Here is a 16,782-nt window from a genome sequence, read left to right on the forward strand (position 1 = left end):
TGTTGGGACATGTCCAATATCATGAGTGGCCCCAAGAATGTGTCTTACTGCTGGCATTTGTGTAGGGTGTATTCTAATGTGGCCTGAGCTAGAATCACATTGTGGGAGCTCAGAATATTATGCCAAATGAATGAGTGTGAGATTCTTTTTTTTTTTTTTAAGATTTTATTTACTTATTCATGATAGACATAGAGAGAGAGAGAGAGAGAGAGAGGGAGGCAGAAACACAGGCAGAGGGAGAAGCAGGCTCCTTGCAGGGAGCCCGACGTGGGACTCGATCCCAGGACTCCAGGATCACGCTCTGGGCTATAAAGGCAGGCGCTGAACTGCTGAGCCACCCAGGGATCCCCCGAGTGTGAGATTCTTTGTGCTCAAGTGTGCATATCTCTGTGTGTACACATGTATGCACATGCCTGACTGTGTGTGTCTGTGTGTGCACATGTGGATGTGAAGTCCTCTGTGCCTGCTGTGTGTTTGTGTGTCTGCATGCCTGTGTGGGACATGTGGGGCATTTGTGGTCTGTGATCATTTAGAAGTTGCATCTGTGTTTGGGGTCTTATTTCTGGGTATGTACCAATTTTCAGCATTGGCATAAGACACTTTGCATCATTGTTGGGAGACTCCAGTGGGTGGCTGATGCATGCTGCTGTGATAACACATGAGATTGTGAACAAGGATGGAGTATGTGAATGGTGTTTTCATGACTGTGCTATGTGAACTTCAGGACGTGTTGGTTGTGCCTCTTCTATGCAGGCAGCCTATGGTTATGGCCATGCTGAACCCTGCATGACTGGAAACTACATATGATCACGTGTGGCTGTGAATAGTTGGTTTTCATTATCTGCATATGTGGGCATGAGTATCAGGACTCTTTGTATGTGTGCAGTTTTGTGCATGAGAAGAGTCTCCTCAGTGTAACATATAGAGAACAATATTGCATCTTGAGCAGTGAGGGTAGTTCATGAAGTCAATATTGGCTGAATTTAATTGAATATCTGCAACCCTTTAAAAACCCACAAAGGGGGGGAAGCAGTGACCCAGAGAAATTATGCTTGAAATAAGGAACAAACACATTGAACTTTGAAAACTTCATGTTTTTACTTTTTTAGCTGCCAGTTTGCCTCTCTACTTCCTATTCACACAATTGTGTGGTTCAAAAGCTTTGGCTGCTTAGCAGGGCCTGGTAGGTGGGTGCACTGGGATTTCCAAAAAGAAAGTCAGCATGGGCCAGGGCTTTCCTGAGTTCCTGAGGATTGACCTGAGCTCTGTGTCTAGTCTTCACCCTTCTGGGATTTAAAGTTTTGGTGATTTGAGAAATTTGTTTTGAATGTCTATAACCAACCTATCTTAAAATCACTTCAGTGTCTTTCTGGTAAGGTATAACGTGCTCTGCAAATTCCATAAACACATACTTTAACCATCACATGGGTTGTTTCCCCTTTTCTCCAGTATGGAAAAGTCATGTTTACCTCTCTCTGATGATTTAATTTTGTGGCTAAGTGGTAAATAAGCAAATATCAAAAATTAAGATCCATTGTAGTGGAGAATAGTATACTGAATCATAATTTTATCTCTTAATATCTAAGAAAAGATATTTAGAGTGAGCTGGTGAATGTTGGATACATCAGTCAATGCCATTATCATAACCATATTTTCAACTTTTGTCAAAATTATTTAAATCCTATTGTTATCCTGCCACAAATCTATCATTAAATGTTTCTGATTGTTACAGATTTTATTCAGCCTGTATCCAGATCAAGGAAAGTTCTGGCAATTGTTGGCTGTGTCACCACTGCAAAGCTACTGTATCCAGTCTATACTGAGATGGATAGTTTACAAAGAGACACCACAGAACTATTTTAGCTGTTGCTAAAGGTCACAGCATAGGTGATCACCACTCCACCTGTGCATATTTTGTTCCTTCAGGGCATTTGATGAAAGATGGGCCAGTGCAGAAGGAGAGGGGAGCACCAGTAAGACTATAATGGGTGGTTGGTGGTGATGACAGCCAAGTGGCACATTCTAGTTAGGGCCTGACTCGCCTGGGCTCTTGCATACTCTGGTTTATACTCTGTCCCCACTTCCTTTTGCATTTCAGTTTAGGTGGTTTCTACTGACCTGTTTTTAAGTTCATTGCTTCTTTCTCTTGGCTGTGTCATCTGGGCATGATGATTATTGGTTTCTTCATACTGTGTTTTCTCTTGCCTTTTTGTAGGCCTCATAGTTTGTCACTAGAACCTGGATGTGTTGTAGGATAGTAGATATTGAGTGTATTAGTCAACTTGAACTGCCATGAGGAAATGCCACAGTCTTGGGGTAGCAGACACTTACACTCACAGTGCTGGAGGCTGGACATCCAGAGTCAAGGTGCTGGCCAACTTGATTCCTGGTGGAGGTCTCTTTCTGGCTTGCAGATGACTGCCTTTCTTGCCATTGCCATGCCGTGTGTGTATGTGGGGAAAGAGTACATTCTCTGGTGGCTGTTCTTATAAGGTCACAATCCTCTCAGATCAGAGTCCCACCCTGACTTCATTTAACCTCAGTTACTTCCTTAGAGGCACCATCTCCAGATACAGCCACAATGGTGGGCAGGGCTTCAACATATGATCTTGTGGTGGAGATAAGCATTCAATCCATAGCACTGTGGGCTTTAGTTGAGAGTCTGTGTAAATCTAGTCAGAGGTCAGCTATGTTGCAGTATGTGGTTGCCATGGTAGCCTGTAGCATCCCAGACACTTGGAATTGCTTGGCTTCTTTCCTGCTGTCTGCCAGGCCGTGCCCTCTTCCTACTTCCCACAAGGGGAAGCTGCTGTGCCCTTAGAGTACCAGATTTGATGCACTTCCCCAGGAAATTAAGGCTGTTTCATGAGTCTCCTAATTTCTCCATCTTCTTTGTGGGTACGTGCTAGGGTTGTGGAGCAAAAGCTCATATAAGAAAATGTAAACACCCCAATCATGTGGCTGCTCGAGCCTTGCTACTGTCACAGTAACCCATACTTGACCTTGAACAGGTAAAAAATTTTCTGATTTTTTTAAAGATTTTATTAATTTATTCATTAGAGAGAGAGAGAGAGAGAGAGAGAGAGAGATACACAGGTAGAGGGAGAAAGAGGTTCCTTGCAGGAAGCCCAACACAGGACTTGATTCCAGGACTCTGGGATCATGCCCTGAACAAAAGACAGATGCTCAACTGCTGAGCCACCCAGGTGTCCCCAAAACTTTCTGATTTAATTTTGCCTGCTTCTGTGTATGGTAGGAACACCTGTCTTAGAGAAGCAAACACTTGGCCCTATTTCTCCCCAGTCACCTGTCTCACTCTAGATTTCAAGTTAAATGTTTCTGATGCAACCTCATTCTTGACAGGATAAGTCATTAACTTAACATCTGTCTAGCCTAGAGTAGGAGTGGTGTGATCCCCTAGAAAACGGATCCTGCCTTCCTTTCATGTGACCTCACTGCAAATGATCAAAAGCTGCTGACTAGGCTGACCCCAGGACTTGGAGGGATCTTATCCAGAAACAGTCTTCATTGAGAACCAGACAGGGAGGTCAAAATATTTGCGGGTTGCTGAGTGATTACTGTACTGTGGCAACTCCTGTATAAACCTTATCAGTCAGCAGAAATCCTAAGTAAACATAACAAGTAAGAATAATAATGGGGTAAAATCAGATGATAACAAATAAGAGTCTTATTTATCCCACTTAGAACTGTGCTATGTCACTTTTACTACACAACACTGTACATGGTCTTCCTTCTAGAGCAGCCCAACTCTTTCCTGGGACTTGAATGAGCCCAAGCCCATCCTAATGGCTGTCAGGCAAATGGTTTTACTTAGCAGCAAGAGTAACTGGGGAGTTCTTGCTCTTGTTTCCTGAGCAATGTGCATATTTGGATGAAGAGAGAGAGAGAAGTACAAGAGACGGAGAGAGCTGTGTGAAATGATAGGAATGCTACAGAGTGGTTCTTGTATGTCTGTGGATCTGTTAAAGAAAAAAAGTGTTCAATGACTCTTGTTAAAGATGGCAAGTCACATTTTATTTAGGACCTTAGTGATACTTGTAGAGACTACTGCAGTGAGGTCTTGCAATGGGGAAAGATTGAGCTTGAAAAGTGGTACTTTAAAGCCAAGGAGCAGGGTAGGAGGCAGAGGACGAAAAACTATGAAGAGGAAATGTCATGGGTCATAAGAAATTCTGGCCAAACTGACCTCACAGGATTCTTGTGGAAGGCAGGCCAGAGTGAACAGCATCCCGAGGGAATGGAGGAGCATGAGGAACCTGATCAAATATTGAATGTGATTAGATATGAAAAATGGAGATTCTGACTAAATCAACCTAGCAGGATTCCTATAAAACTGACCGTGTAGAGAGGAGTACCGAAGCCCCAAAAGTCAGAGCTTAGTCTTAGAGAAGAAAGTTCAAAGGAGCGTGACTAAAGTTTGGCCAAAGAGAGACTCTGTCAATGATTAATCTTTATAAAGGCTGATCTAAGCTTCCCACGGGGGTCTTTAGAAGATGTACATTGTTCTCAATAGATTTTCCAAACAGACTACATTTCTGAAAGCTCACAGACCCTCTCCCAGGACCCTAGGCTGAGAACTTGCTGTGAGTGTTTGTGAAAGGAGAGATCAGAGGTCAGAGGTCCCCGTCAGATGCCCACAGAGAGCCAACTGCTGCTGGTATCTGCAAAAGGTGGGGGCAGAGTCAGGGGAGGCTAGTCTGTGTACCAGAGTTTGGACCTTTGAAGGCGATTCTCAGCAAAGGGGTGTTATTGTGCAGGTCTGAGGCAGAAAGTGATTCAGGCCTGGTTTTGAAAAGCAAGTAGTGGTCTTCTCTTTGTTGACCTCATGAATGAAGAGCCCCACTGTTTTTCCTTCTTAACTTCTGGCCAGACCCCAGGGGTGTGTTTTGGTGGCAAGTGCTTTTGGAGAAATCCTTTCTATCCTTTAGCTGGAGAATAACAAAGCTGTCATTTCCCCCATGATGTTTTATTTGTAACAGACAGTAGGGCTTTGTCACCTCAGTAATTTCAGGGCTTATTTTAGCAACTTCGTGAAACAGGAAGTGGCTGTGATTGCAGGCACCTGATGTTCTTTTTCCCTGAATTGTTCTCTGTGCTTATTATGGGGGACACCTGTCCAAGGCTCCTAGGTCATTAGACAGATGAATAATGGTCAGCAAGCCAGATTATATATAAGCAAGTTAATTAGGCTTGCTCACTGGCCTTCCTCCCTTCCCGCCCTCCCCCCTTCTTCTTCCCTTCCTTCCCTTCTTTTCCCTTTGTTTCTTGACATATGGTCCATTTTCCATCACACCCTTCATAGTAGCCCTGGGCTTTCAAAGTACACAAAGAAAACACTATACATGTTATAGGATTTTGTCTCCTGTTCTTCTTCTCTTACATCCTAAGCTCCTTATACTACCTCATAATTATGTTGTCCAATAATAGTCACTAGTCACATGTGGCTCTTTAAATTTAAATTCATGTTAATGAAGTGAGTAACATTAAAGTTTCACTTCCTCATTCACACCAACCACATTTCAAGTGCTTAATAGCCCTATGTGATTAGTGGCTACCATATCAGACAACATGGATATAAAACATTTCTATCATCACAGAGAATTCCATCTGCCAGCATCACTCTAGAAATTAAGGGCAATCATTCATCCATTTGGTCCCAAATGCTGGAGAAAATACATTAGCACTAGGAGGGTTATTTTTTGATGAATTTATCAATCTTAAAAGTTTTATACTTTATCAAATGACATTGCTCCCATTTTTATCAAGAAGGTGAGTCTAAAGAAACTCCACTTTCTTACCTCCATTCAACTAAACAAAAGTTGTGTCAAAGAAAAATTGTATCACATAAACAGGTAAAGAAAGCTTTATTCAAGACTATTGCAATATGGGAAAGATTTAACTCCAAATACAACAGGGTAAACTGGGAATCTACAGAAGGGTAAGGGTGAGGGTGAGGATGGAAAGTTACCAAGGGAACATGGTTGGGCATCAAGAGTGAAGGGATTCTGAAAAAAAAAAAAAATGAGTGAAGGTATTCTTTGTAAACTGGGCTCCTCAGGCCAAGGTTAAGGCTTAATCAAGAAGAGGACTCAGATGACTCAAGTTTGGTTAAGGAGGGGGTCCTGACCAGTGTTGACCGAACTTGGCATTTGATTGGCTCTGTAGCAAACTGAAGGGTAAGTCCTAGAGAACTCTACAGTTTAGATAGAAATGAAGGCCCATTTTCAGGCTCTTGTGAATTTGTTCCATGTCCAGTGTCCAGTAGCAGCACATTGCCTGCTGTGTTGGTCATGTGTTTTTCTCCCCACCACACACAGGCTGCCAAGACAGCTGCCCGCACTGGGACAACCAGAGCAGAGTCAATGGTTATACTCATTAGAAGTACAACAGGAAGATGATTAACCAGGAACTCAGACGAGGGATGTTTAGGGGGCTCACAGAGTGAGAAGAAGGTTTATGGAAGGCATCTCAAGTTAGCTCTTGAAATATGGCTTTGATTTGGGTAGTGGTAAAGGCAGGAACTAGAGAAAGGAGGCAATTTCTCTCTGGCTTCTCCATGCCCCTGGATCTGGCAGAGACTCTGGTCTAGGTTTAGAGGATTAAGCTTCAAGGATGATGCTGCAAACAAATATTATTGATGGAACAAGTATTCGTTGGGGCATCTAATAGGGACAGAACTACATTAGTTTCTAGAGAAGTAGAGAAATGAATAAGATGCAGTTACTCTTCTTGGGGAGTGAGACCAGTTGGGGAGAAAAATTTAAAACAACTGCAGTATGGCGTAAGCCCAATCTACAGAGGAACACTGGAGGAAGCCAGAGGATCTACTGGAGTTGTGGATGACAAGGAAAGATATAAGGAGAGGAAAGCTTGAGTGAGAACTCAAAAGATGGTAGAAGTTCTTCAGGTTTGGGGAAGGCATTTGAGGCAAAGGCAGAGGACTATGTGTTATGAGCATGGCAGACAGTTCAACATGGCTGGAAAGCAAGGATTGAAGCTGCCTGCAGGGGTGAGGCTCAGTTAGAGGCTCCGGTTTTCAGGGATCTGGAAGTCACAGTTGACACCATAGCATCCCAGTAGGCTTTGAATCCTAAGTGCATGGTAGGCATCTAGAAAGAGAAAAGGAAGGGTAGAAGTACCTGTTGTCCTGTGTCTATATGATTTTGTGTGCATTCCATTTAGTTGGTTAATCATAGGGTGCTTTGTTACATGACTGTCTCCACAACAGAGTATGAGATACCCCCTGACCCTCAGGACAAAGGTCTTATTTTATTCATTCATTTCTTGGAACCCAGTAGACGCTCCAACAACATTCGTTAAATCTAAGGGTGAAGCCACTGCTTTTCCAATGTTGGCCTCAAGGTGGTGCTGTTCTGTCTTTTGGGTTTCTACAAGGTCTCTAGAATCCTTTCTGAATTGAAATTCTCTCTACCCTGTAGTTTGTATTCGCCCAGGGGAAAGACCAGGACAGGAGTAATTTTGGCAGAAACAGCAGTGTCTCTTTGCGCCTTTTCTTAATACATCCTGCCTAATGTGTGACTTCCGTTTTCCATTTGTCCTTGATGGAACCCAAGTAGCAGCATAGGTGTGTGGAGAGGCTTTCCAACCAAGTGTTGGGGATGGTTGCTCATTCTGGGCTCTCATGATGGACAACAGGGCTGATAAAGCACTTTCTTTACCAGGATGTTTTATTTGTACAATTTAAACCAGTACATTGTGCTGGAGGAAATAGATAATGAAAAAAAGCATTAACCATTCATTGGCCCTTGACAGTCAAAAGCTAATCTTGTGTACATTTTGGCAACAGTGAAGTTCTGCCTTTTCCCTTAGTGTGTTTTATAAACCACCTGTTTCTTCTAGGGTTTTTTTTTTTAAGATTTTATTTGTTTATTCATGAGATACACAGGCAGAGACACAGGCAGAGAGAGAAGCAGACTCCATGCAGGAAGCCTGACGTGGGACTCCATCTGAGGACTCCCGGATCACGCCCTGGGCCAAAGGCAGGTGCTAAACTGCAGAGCCACCCACGTGTCCCTCTTCTAGGGTTTTAAGGCAGATTAAGGGAATTGGCTACAGAATCCTCCTACGATCAGTGAGCTCCTGCTAAGTCTTTTGAGATCTCATATAAAGCATAAATTATTTTGAGATTCATTTTTCCACCTACAACAATTTTCTCTTCTGGATCAAAATGACTAGGCTAGTCACTGTTAGAATCCCTGTCATAACCCCAGAACCTTGCAGCAGAGAAAGGAGCTGGCCCAGAGCAGCAAGAAAAGGGCTGAATAACATAGGCTCCTATGTTTGTGTAACACCCAAATGCAGGATGTAGGAGCTAAGGGGAGGCCTACCGTGGGGGGTAAGTATCAAGAGAATTATATTCTGTAGGAGAAAAGCCTCTTTACCTGATAATTTTTCCCTGATCAAGAGCCCTTAAGACATTTTGAAGAAATTACTCTCTTCACTGCAGTGTGTGTCACTTATTTAGCTGACTTCAGAATTCTTACTTTCAACTCTCTTTGTGATTTCTCATTCTAAAAATAGAGACCTGGAACCTAAGGATTTGGGCATGGATGTGGATCAGTGTGTCTCTTCATTTATGCAACCATCTTGTCTTCTAGCTCACTGTGGGTCTAGGAGCTTAGGCAGTTTGATGCTGCCTGCAAAAAGTGGAAGCAGAGATAATGGCAGGATGGGGAGACACCACTTTGAGGTTTAAACAGATAATTTGAAACACACAGGATCAGATGTTGCAAAACCAACTGCATGTCAGGAGTGAGGTGCTAAAGAGATACGGAGTGGCCAAGGGCTGCAGTACAGTAGGAGGAAACAGCTTGGATATGTATTTCTGTGTGCATTTTCTGAGGAGGGTACTCACTGGGTGGATGGTGGGGGGACTTCAGGCCTCAGGACTTCCTTGCTTTGTGGTTCACCTTGACTTTGCCTCAGCTTCAAACCTCACCAGCCACATGGACTCCACACTGCTCCAGGTGGACCTGGCAGGGGCGCTGGTGGCTGGTGGCCCAAGTTACACCAGCAGAGAAGAACATGTCGTGGTGGAAGTGACCCAGGCTGATGTTCCAGGCTCCAGGCGGCGGCGGCCACAGCAGGTTATACTTATAAGTTATTTGAAAGCAATCGTAAAAACTCATTTAATCTCTTTATAAATCGAGTTTCCTTTTGAGTAGATTTGATGGGAAGCCATAAGGGAATGGCACTATTATTAGGCAAGCCCTATCTTTTGCTTTGTCTTTGAAATTTTCTTTTCTCCTTTTGTCTAAGACAACTCTTACCATTGTAGTAAAATCAAGCTTGTAAGTTTTTAAATTCAGATTATTTTACTGGACAATTCAGGGAAATATTAGATATTTGAAAGTGGTTTTCTGTTGTTAAAGCACAATTAAACCTGGGCTTTCCTATGGTACAGAAGATATTTCAACAGCACCGTTCCTTCGGGCTTGGGGACACTTGGCTCAGACTTGCATAGTTTCCCAAAGCTTCTGCTTCTAAAGTGGTAGACTCTTGTGCTTAGCATCTTCTAGACAAAAACCTTTTTCTCCCATCCTTCCAAGGCAAGGAGAGGCAGCAGTGGTGTTGTCACCATGGCCCAGAGTCCAGACAAGGTCTGACAGTCCTCTGTGCATCCTGACCTGTCCCCCAAGTCCTGGGCTTGATGACTCCCCAGGATTATCATAGTGACTTGTGTATGAAGTTCAAGGGTTTTCCCTCTTATAATCAATAAAAGGAACCCTTACTGGTGCACAATGCTGTGTCATCCAAAATGGTGCACCTCTCACATTTTCCTGCCTTGCAGAGCAGGGTCCACAGAGCAAAGGCCTCAATATGAATGAGGCTGCGGTTTCATGGGTGATAGTCTGTGCCGCACCAGTGTTCTAACCAGTTGCCTTGGCTGTGGTCTTAGGATGTAAACTTGGCCTCCTTGTGTGCAGTGCACAGTTGGCTGGCAAGGATTTCTTGGTAAAGGAGAGGTGGGCACACATCTGTCTGCTCTGTCTGTGGGTCTGGTGTGGAGGAAGATGTGACCTTTTGCAGCCTGCAGACATAGGTGCTGCCCAAGAGGTGGTATTGAGCTATTCTGCTCTAATGCGCACATTCATGCCTTGATCAATTTCAGAGTTCCTATTTTCATTTGCTTTATGATTAGTGGGCAGCAAAGCTCCAGTCCTCCATTAAAGTTTCCTTGGTCCCTTGGCTACTTAAGCCAGGCCTTCGCTTTCTGCTCACATCTGGCCCCCCTCCACTGATTTCTCCATTATCCTGCTTAGAACAAGAATATGTGGGGTAGATTTGCCTGCAGCAAAGGAAGCTTCATCCTTGGGTCCTACCTCCCATGGGGTCCTGTGACATGGGTATGGGTATGGAGAGCTTTCTTCTTCCAGCTTGCAAGCAGGAAGCAGTTCTAAGCAAGCACTTCTTGTGAGTTGCCTCAGAAGGCTCAGAAGATCCCAAGTCTCTCATAAAGTGCAGTGATTTTTTTCTCCTAATAAATCATATTTACTTCTATACCTTTGTGCCTTTTACACTAATTCTGTTTTTGTACTCTGTATTCTTTTTTTTTTTTCCTTGAAGCCATCTACATTGTGGAAATTGCCAGTCCCACACAGCTTGTATATGCTCTAGTGTCAGGGATGTGGGAGCTGTATAAAAAGTCCTTGCTGTTCCTCTTTTTCTTCTTTTCTTCTTCTAAACTAACACCTGCACTGAATAGTGCTGAATCCTGGGTGATGGTTCAGGTTCAAAGCCTTACTTTGATATTACATTTCAATTTTTACAGGTCACTCAGAATTGGACAGTATTTTTAAATCCAAGAAGAAGTGAGCACTTGGTGGTGAGCAGGACCTTTGAGATGCTGAGCAGGTGGGTCTGAAGTGATCAAAGATCTTGTGGGAGGTCTTTTGGAACATTCTCACTTACAAAGTTTGGCTCATGGGACTCCAACTTCTGGCACAAATAGGCAGATCAGCTTTGCGGTCTGGATGGGATGCTCCAACTGTACAGTCTATGAACATGAAGAATGTAGTAGGGCATCATTAACCACAAGTGTCAGAAAATGAGGATTGATTACAGGGTCCATTCTGAAGCAAATGGTATTTTATAGTTGATGTTTTAATTTCATTAATATTATGAAGCTCTAAAATGGGGAATTCTAGGAAATTTTAGGATTCTTTCTCTTTTTCTTCAATGCCACTCCATATTGAGTTTTCTAAGCCTGCTATAACAAATACCACTGACTGCATGACTTAAACAGTAAAAGTTTATTTCCTCAAGGGTTCTGGAAGGTTTGTCTCTTCAGAGTACTCTCTCCTTGGCTTCTTGTCCCTATGTTTTCACGTGGACTTTTGTGTGTGTGTGTGTGTGTGTGTGTGTGTGTGTGTCCCAATCCCTTCTTATAAGGACAGTCACACTAGTGACCTCATTTTAGCTTAATCATCTCTGTAAAGACTCTATCTCCAAATATAGTCACATTATGAAGTATTGAGGGTTAGGGTGTCAACATCTATATTTTGTAGGGACACAGTTCAGCTCGGAATAGTTACTGACTAAATTTTTAGAAAAGTGCTTTAGTTTCACCATGCCACATACTGTTGATTACTTGGATGTTTCTTGTTCCAGGTACTTTTCCCAAATATCTATGACAACCTGTCTACATGTTCTCAGGTTGAATATGGCCTTTTTTGAATCTCCATCATGTGAGAATGGTTGTATTTGCTATTTTTAGCAGGCAAAGCAGTCAGTGTGTGATGAGGAGAGAGAAAATTAAATGGCTAGAACCAGTATGAAAGTCCTTGCTCCCTGTTAATTGTTGGAGTGGCACCTGCCAGATGAGGGCTGAGGGGCCCACATCAGATGGACCTGGCCACAGGGAGGCTGTGTCTGCATCTCAACTGCTCATATGCACTTAGAACTCCTTGTCTGCTAGACTTTGGGTTAGATCACTTTGGAGTCAGTTTGAACTCTGGATGACTTGTGTTGGAAAGGACACCAAGGAAGCAAGCATTAATTGTTGACATAGAGATTGGTTTCCCTTACCAGTGGTGATATCTTTGCTTCATTCTGCAGAGATACTGTTTCTATCAGCATTCGAGCCTCCCTCCAGCAGACACAGACAGTTCCTCTTTTGATGGCTCATCATTACCTCCGTGCAAACATAGAAACACAAGTGACTATTGCTGTGGTCATCCTTGCTGGGGTCTACATGCTGATTATATTTGAGGTAACTTTCATGCCAGCTCTCTAAGACTTATCTGGGCTCACAGGTAAGTATCTTTCAACATGTGGGTGCTCCAGATGGGCTCAGTTCTGCTTTTAATCAAACTGTAATGGCATCTTTCCTAAAAAGGAAGAATTCCATCATTCTAGGTAGAATATTGATCTTACTGGAATATTTGCTGAATCTTGGCAACTGACACATGCAAGATGAGTTTTAGTGGGCCCCTGCAAAAGTTTACCTGAGAAAACTGTATATGTACATGATTTTCTCACCCTCACTCTGCCGTTCACTTGAAGTGTGATGCTGAGGGGGTGGGTAAGTGTTGAACCTCTCTGAGATGCACATTAAAATGCCCCCTATTTGCTTCATAGGATTGTGTGTATTATAGGGAATGAAGAGACCTTGGGCTATATGGGGGGAGGAATTATTATTTGTGATGTGTATCAACTCAGCTAATGAACCTTTTCACAAGTGATTTCATATCTTCTAAATTTCATGTTTCTGGGAAACTAAGTGCGGCTCTACCTTTAATAGCATGCAACAAAGTACAGACACTGCCTGGGTGGGCTGGTCCATTGTTAATTTAATCATTAAGCCAGGTGTACAGCAACATGTTCATAGGAATCTTGGCTCCAGTAAGTTGAGCTTGGAAGGTCCGTAGAGGATGTGATTCTGAAGATGTACTTCTTCATGAGTGTAGGATAAGTATGGGAAATGCCTTGGAGTTGTCAAGGAAATGGCCTGCAGAAGTGGCCAGGAAATTCCAGAAGATTTTCTTTCCATGGTTGTCTAGTCTACCTGATGAGAAATGTTTGCCCCAGTAAGTTGAGCCTAAAATTCCAAGATCCAATCATTGATTTAGTTGTTAGATCTCTTATGTCTTTTTAATTTCAGCATAACTCTATTCTCTACATTATTTTCCTTTTTACCTCTCAATCAATATTGTGTTTCTGGATTTCTTTGAACACCTATACACTGTGATCTTCTAGAAAGACTCACAGATTCAGAGGCAGCTATGCCCTGTCTGGGCTGTGGTTTATTACCATGACCAGCAGTGGGAAAAGCCTTATCAGAGAATCTGGGAGAGCCCAGGAGCAGGGTTCCTTTCGCTTAAGAGGCCACATAGAACATGCATCACATGCCCTCCTTAATGCCCATCACCCAGTTACCCCATGCCCCACCAATCTCCCCTCTAGCAACCCTCAGTTTGTTCCCTATAGTTAAGAGTCTTTTGTGGTTTATCTCCCTCTCTGATTTAATGTAATTTTATTTTTCCACTCCTTCCACTATGTTCATCTGTTTTGTTTCTTAAATTCCACATCTGATACTTGTCTTTCTCTGACTGTCTTGTTTTGCTTAGCATAATTCCTTCTAGTTCCATCCACATCATTGCAAAAGGCAAGATTTCATTCTTTTTGATGGCTGGGTAATATTCCACTGTATGTATGTGTGTGTATGTATGTACACACATACATACATACACACACATGACTTCTTCTTTCTCCATTTATCTGTCGATGGAAATCTGGACTCTTTCTGTATTTTGGCCATTGTGAACATTGCTGCTGCAAACACTGTGGTGCAGGTGCCCCTTTGAATCATTATGTTTGTATCCTTTGGATAAACTTGTAGTACTACAATTGCTGGGTCATAGGGTAGCTCTATTTTTAACTTTTTGAGGAAGCTCCACACTGTTTTCCAGAGTGGCTGCACCGGTTTGCATTCCCACCAATAGTGTAAAGGAGTTCCCCTTTCTCTGCATCCTTGCCAACATCTGTTGTTTTTGGAGTTGTTAATTTTAGCCATTCTGACTTATGTGAGGTGGTATCTCATGGTGGTTTTGATTTGGATTACCCTGATGCTGAGTGACATTGAGCATTTTTTCATGTGTCTGTTGGCCATTTTTTAAAAAAGATTTTATTTATTTGAGAGAGCAAGAGAGCAAGAATTCTTTGAGAAAGAGTGAGCAGAAACAGGGAGGCACAGGAAGAAGTAGACTCCCTATTGAACAGGAAGCCCAACACAGGGCTCAATCCCAGGACACTGGGATCATGATGTGAGCCAAAGGCAGATGCTTAATTGACTGATCCACTCAGGCATCCCTCTGTTGGTCATTTATATGTCTTCTTGGAGAAATGTCTGTTCGTGTCTTCTGCCTATTTCTTGATGGATTATTTGTTTGTTGTTGTTTTTTTTTTTTTTGGTGTTGAGTTTGAAAAGTTCTTTATAGATTTTGAATACTAGCCCTTCATCTAATTAGTCATTTGCAAATATCTTCTCCCATTCCATAGATTGCCTTTTCAGATTTCCCAACTGTTTCCTTTGCTGTGCAGAGCTTTTTATCTTGATGAAAGGAGGGCAGGCTCAGTGTAAGCAGCTCTGGATTCCACTATGTGATGCTGTTTTGCTCTCTGAAGGCTTTCAGCACCATGGGCCAGGATGACTATGGCAGCACCCCACTTTCTAGCTGCAGAGGTGAAAGTTCATGCCCCTTACTCTTCAGTGAGCCTCGACAGAAAAGTAGTCAGTTACTCTTATCTCTGTGGTTTCCACCTGAACTCTGTATGCACCCAGTCTGTGATTAAGTGTTTTTATCTCAGGCATGGGACTGAATTTCAAAACTCCTCATAGATCCTGAGCTGTTCCTCCTGGAGGAGGAAGGTGGGGGGTCTTGCCAGTCTTCTGACTTTTACTGGACCTCTGCCAGGAACACAGTCACACGATCTCACAGCAGTTTGCAGTTTATGGCAACACAGAGCAGAAAGCCGGCACCTAGACTCACCATACTCAGCTGGCTTCTCCCTTTTTTATGCCGGAACTTTGCTGCAGTCAGGTGCCCCTGTTCTTTTTGTGATCCCAGGGATCCTGAGACCATGCTTTCCCACCTGAGATTCCACCCCACTTCGCCAGCTGAGCACTTCTAAGCCAGGGATGTCCCCCACTATAACAGACTTCTAAAACTTCTGATTTTGTGCTCTGCTGCTTAAAATACTTTGCGGGAGACTCCTTAAGCAGCCTCCCTTCCCTTCACTGTGTCTTCAGATATATCACCCCAGATTCAAATCTTTGTTCCTCCTACCTTCCAAAAAGTGGTTGCTTTTCTATTTGTAGAATTGCAACATTTTTCTCAGATCTCTGATTTCATAGATATTCAGAATGATTTGATAACTAGCTGGATTCCAGGGACCAGATGAACTTAGGGTGCCCTACTCCTCTGTCATCTTAATTCTTCCCTCCACCCTCAGACTATTTATAAGTCAGTCAGGTGAACTGGTGCCTCTTAGGATAGGCACCTCTGCTCCTCTACTGCTCTGTATTATAATGTACTGGCTACATTATCTGTTAAAAACCTTCTTTGTTATTTTGAAATAATTTCTGATTCACAGGGGGTTGTAAAGAAATGTACAAGGAAGTCTTGTCATACTTCCCCAGTCTCCCTAAATATAAACATGTTATACAACTACAATTTAATAATATCAAGACCAAGTAGTTAACATTGGTACGATCCTTTGAGCATATTCAGATTTCAAGGATTATACATACACTCCTGTGTATGTGTTTGTGTGTGTTTGCATGTATGGTTATGTGCAACTTTGTATGTATAGTCTTGTGTAACCACCACTGCAATAAAGATACGTGAACTACCATCACACACACTCCCTGTGATAGCTCTGTATAGTCACTCATCCCCTTCCCCATCATCCCTAAGGCCTGGCAACTATAATTTGTTCTCCTTCTTTATAATTAGGCTATTTCATCAATGCTTTGTAATGAAATAATGTAGTATATGTCCTTGTGAGATTGGCTTTTTTTCCACTCAGCATGATTTCCTTGAAGGTCATCCACAGAGTTGCATACATCACTAGTTTGTTCCTTTTTATTGCTCAATAATATTCTGTGGTATGGATGGAATGGTGTGTTTAAGCATTCATCCCTTGAAAGGTTAAAATAATTTTTTTCCATGTTGGGCTATCAAAAATAAGGCTGCTATGAACATTTAAAAATATTTTTAAAAACATTTTAATGACATTTTAATGTCCAATTTTAAATGTTCTTTATATCTTTCTTCTAGAAAGAAGGACTTTGTTGGTTATGTAGTTTGCAAACACTTTCTATTAGTTCAGTTTATAAATATTTTCTTTCATAGGTAATGCTTTTGGTGTCAAGTTTAAGAACTCTGCCTAAATCTAGATCCCAAAGATCTTTTCCTATGTTTTTTCCTAAATTTATGTTGTCTTACTTTTTACATTTGAGTCTGTGATCCATTTTGAGTCAGCCATTGCTTAAGGTGTGAAGTTTAGGGGAGATTAATTTTTTGATCTGTGGTACATTTTTAAATTTATGAGCCTCCAGCACTATTTTTTGAATTGCTTTTGCTCCTTTGTTAAAAATTAATTGGGCATATTTGTGAGTATATATTTTTAAATTCTCTATTCTGTTTCATTGATTTATGTGTGTATTCTCCCACCAGCACCACGATATCCTGATTACAATAGATATATCATGAGTCCTGACACTGAGATGAATGATCC

General features: G+C 42.3%; 1 protein-coding gene across 2 annotated transcripts in view; it reads left to right on the forward strand.

Annotated features, from left to right (window-relative positions):
- OCA2 (OCA2 melanosomal transmembrane protein) overlaps positions 1-16,782 on the forward strand; it is a 433,117-nt gene that overhangs the window by 97,184 nt on the left and 319,151 nt on the right. For both annotated transcript variants that reach the window (XM_038532569.1, XM_038532570.1), the window contains exons 6-9: positions 1,733-1,805; positions 8,968-9,128; positions 10,814-10,896; positions 12,100-12,253. In XM_038532569.1, coding sequence (XP_038388497.1) covers positions 1,733-1,805; positions 8,968-9,128; positions 10,814-10,896; positions 12,100-12,253 — 471 coding nt within the window. The remainder of the gene's footprint in view (positions 1-1,732; positions 1,806-8,967; positions 9,129-10,813; positions 10,897-12,099; positions 12,254-16,782) is intronic.

This window comes from Canis lupus, chromosome 3 (assembly GCF_011100685.1).
Source record: "Canis lupus familiaris isolate Mischka breed German Shepherd chromosome 3, alternate assembly UU_Cfam_GSD_1.0, whole genome shotgun sequence".
NCBI lineage: Eukaryota > Metazoa > Chordata > Mammalia > Carnivora > Canidae > Canis > Canis lupus.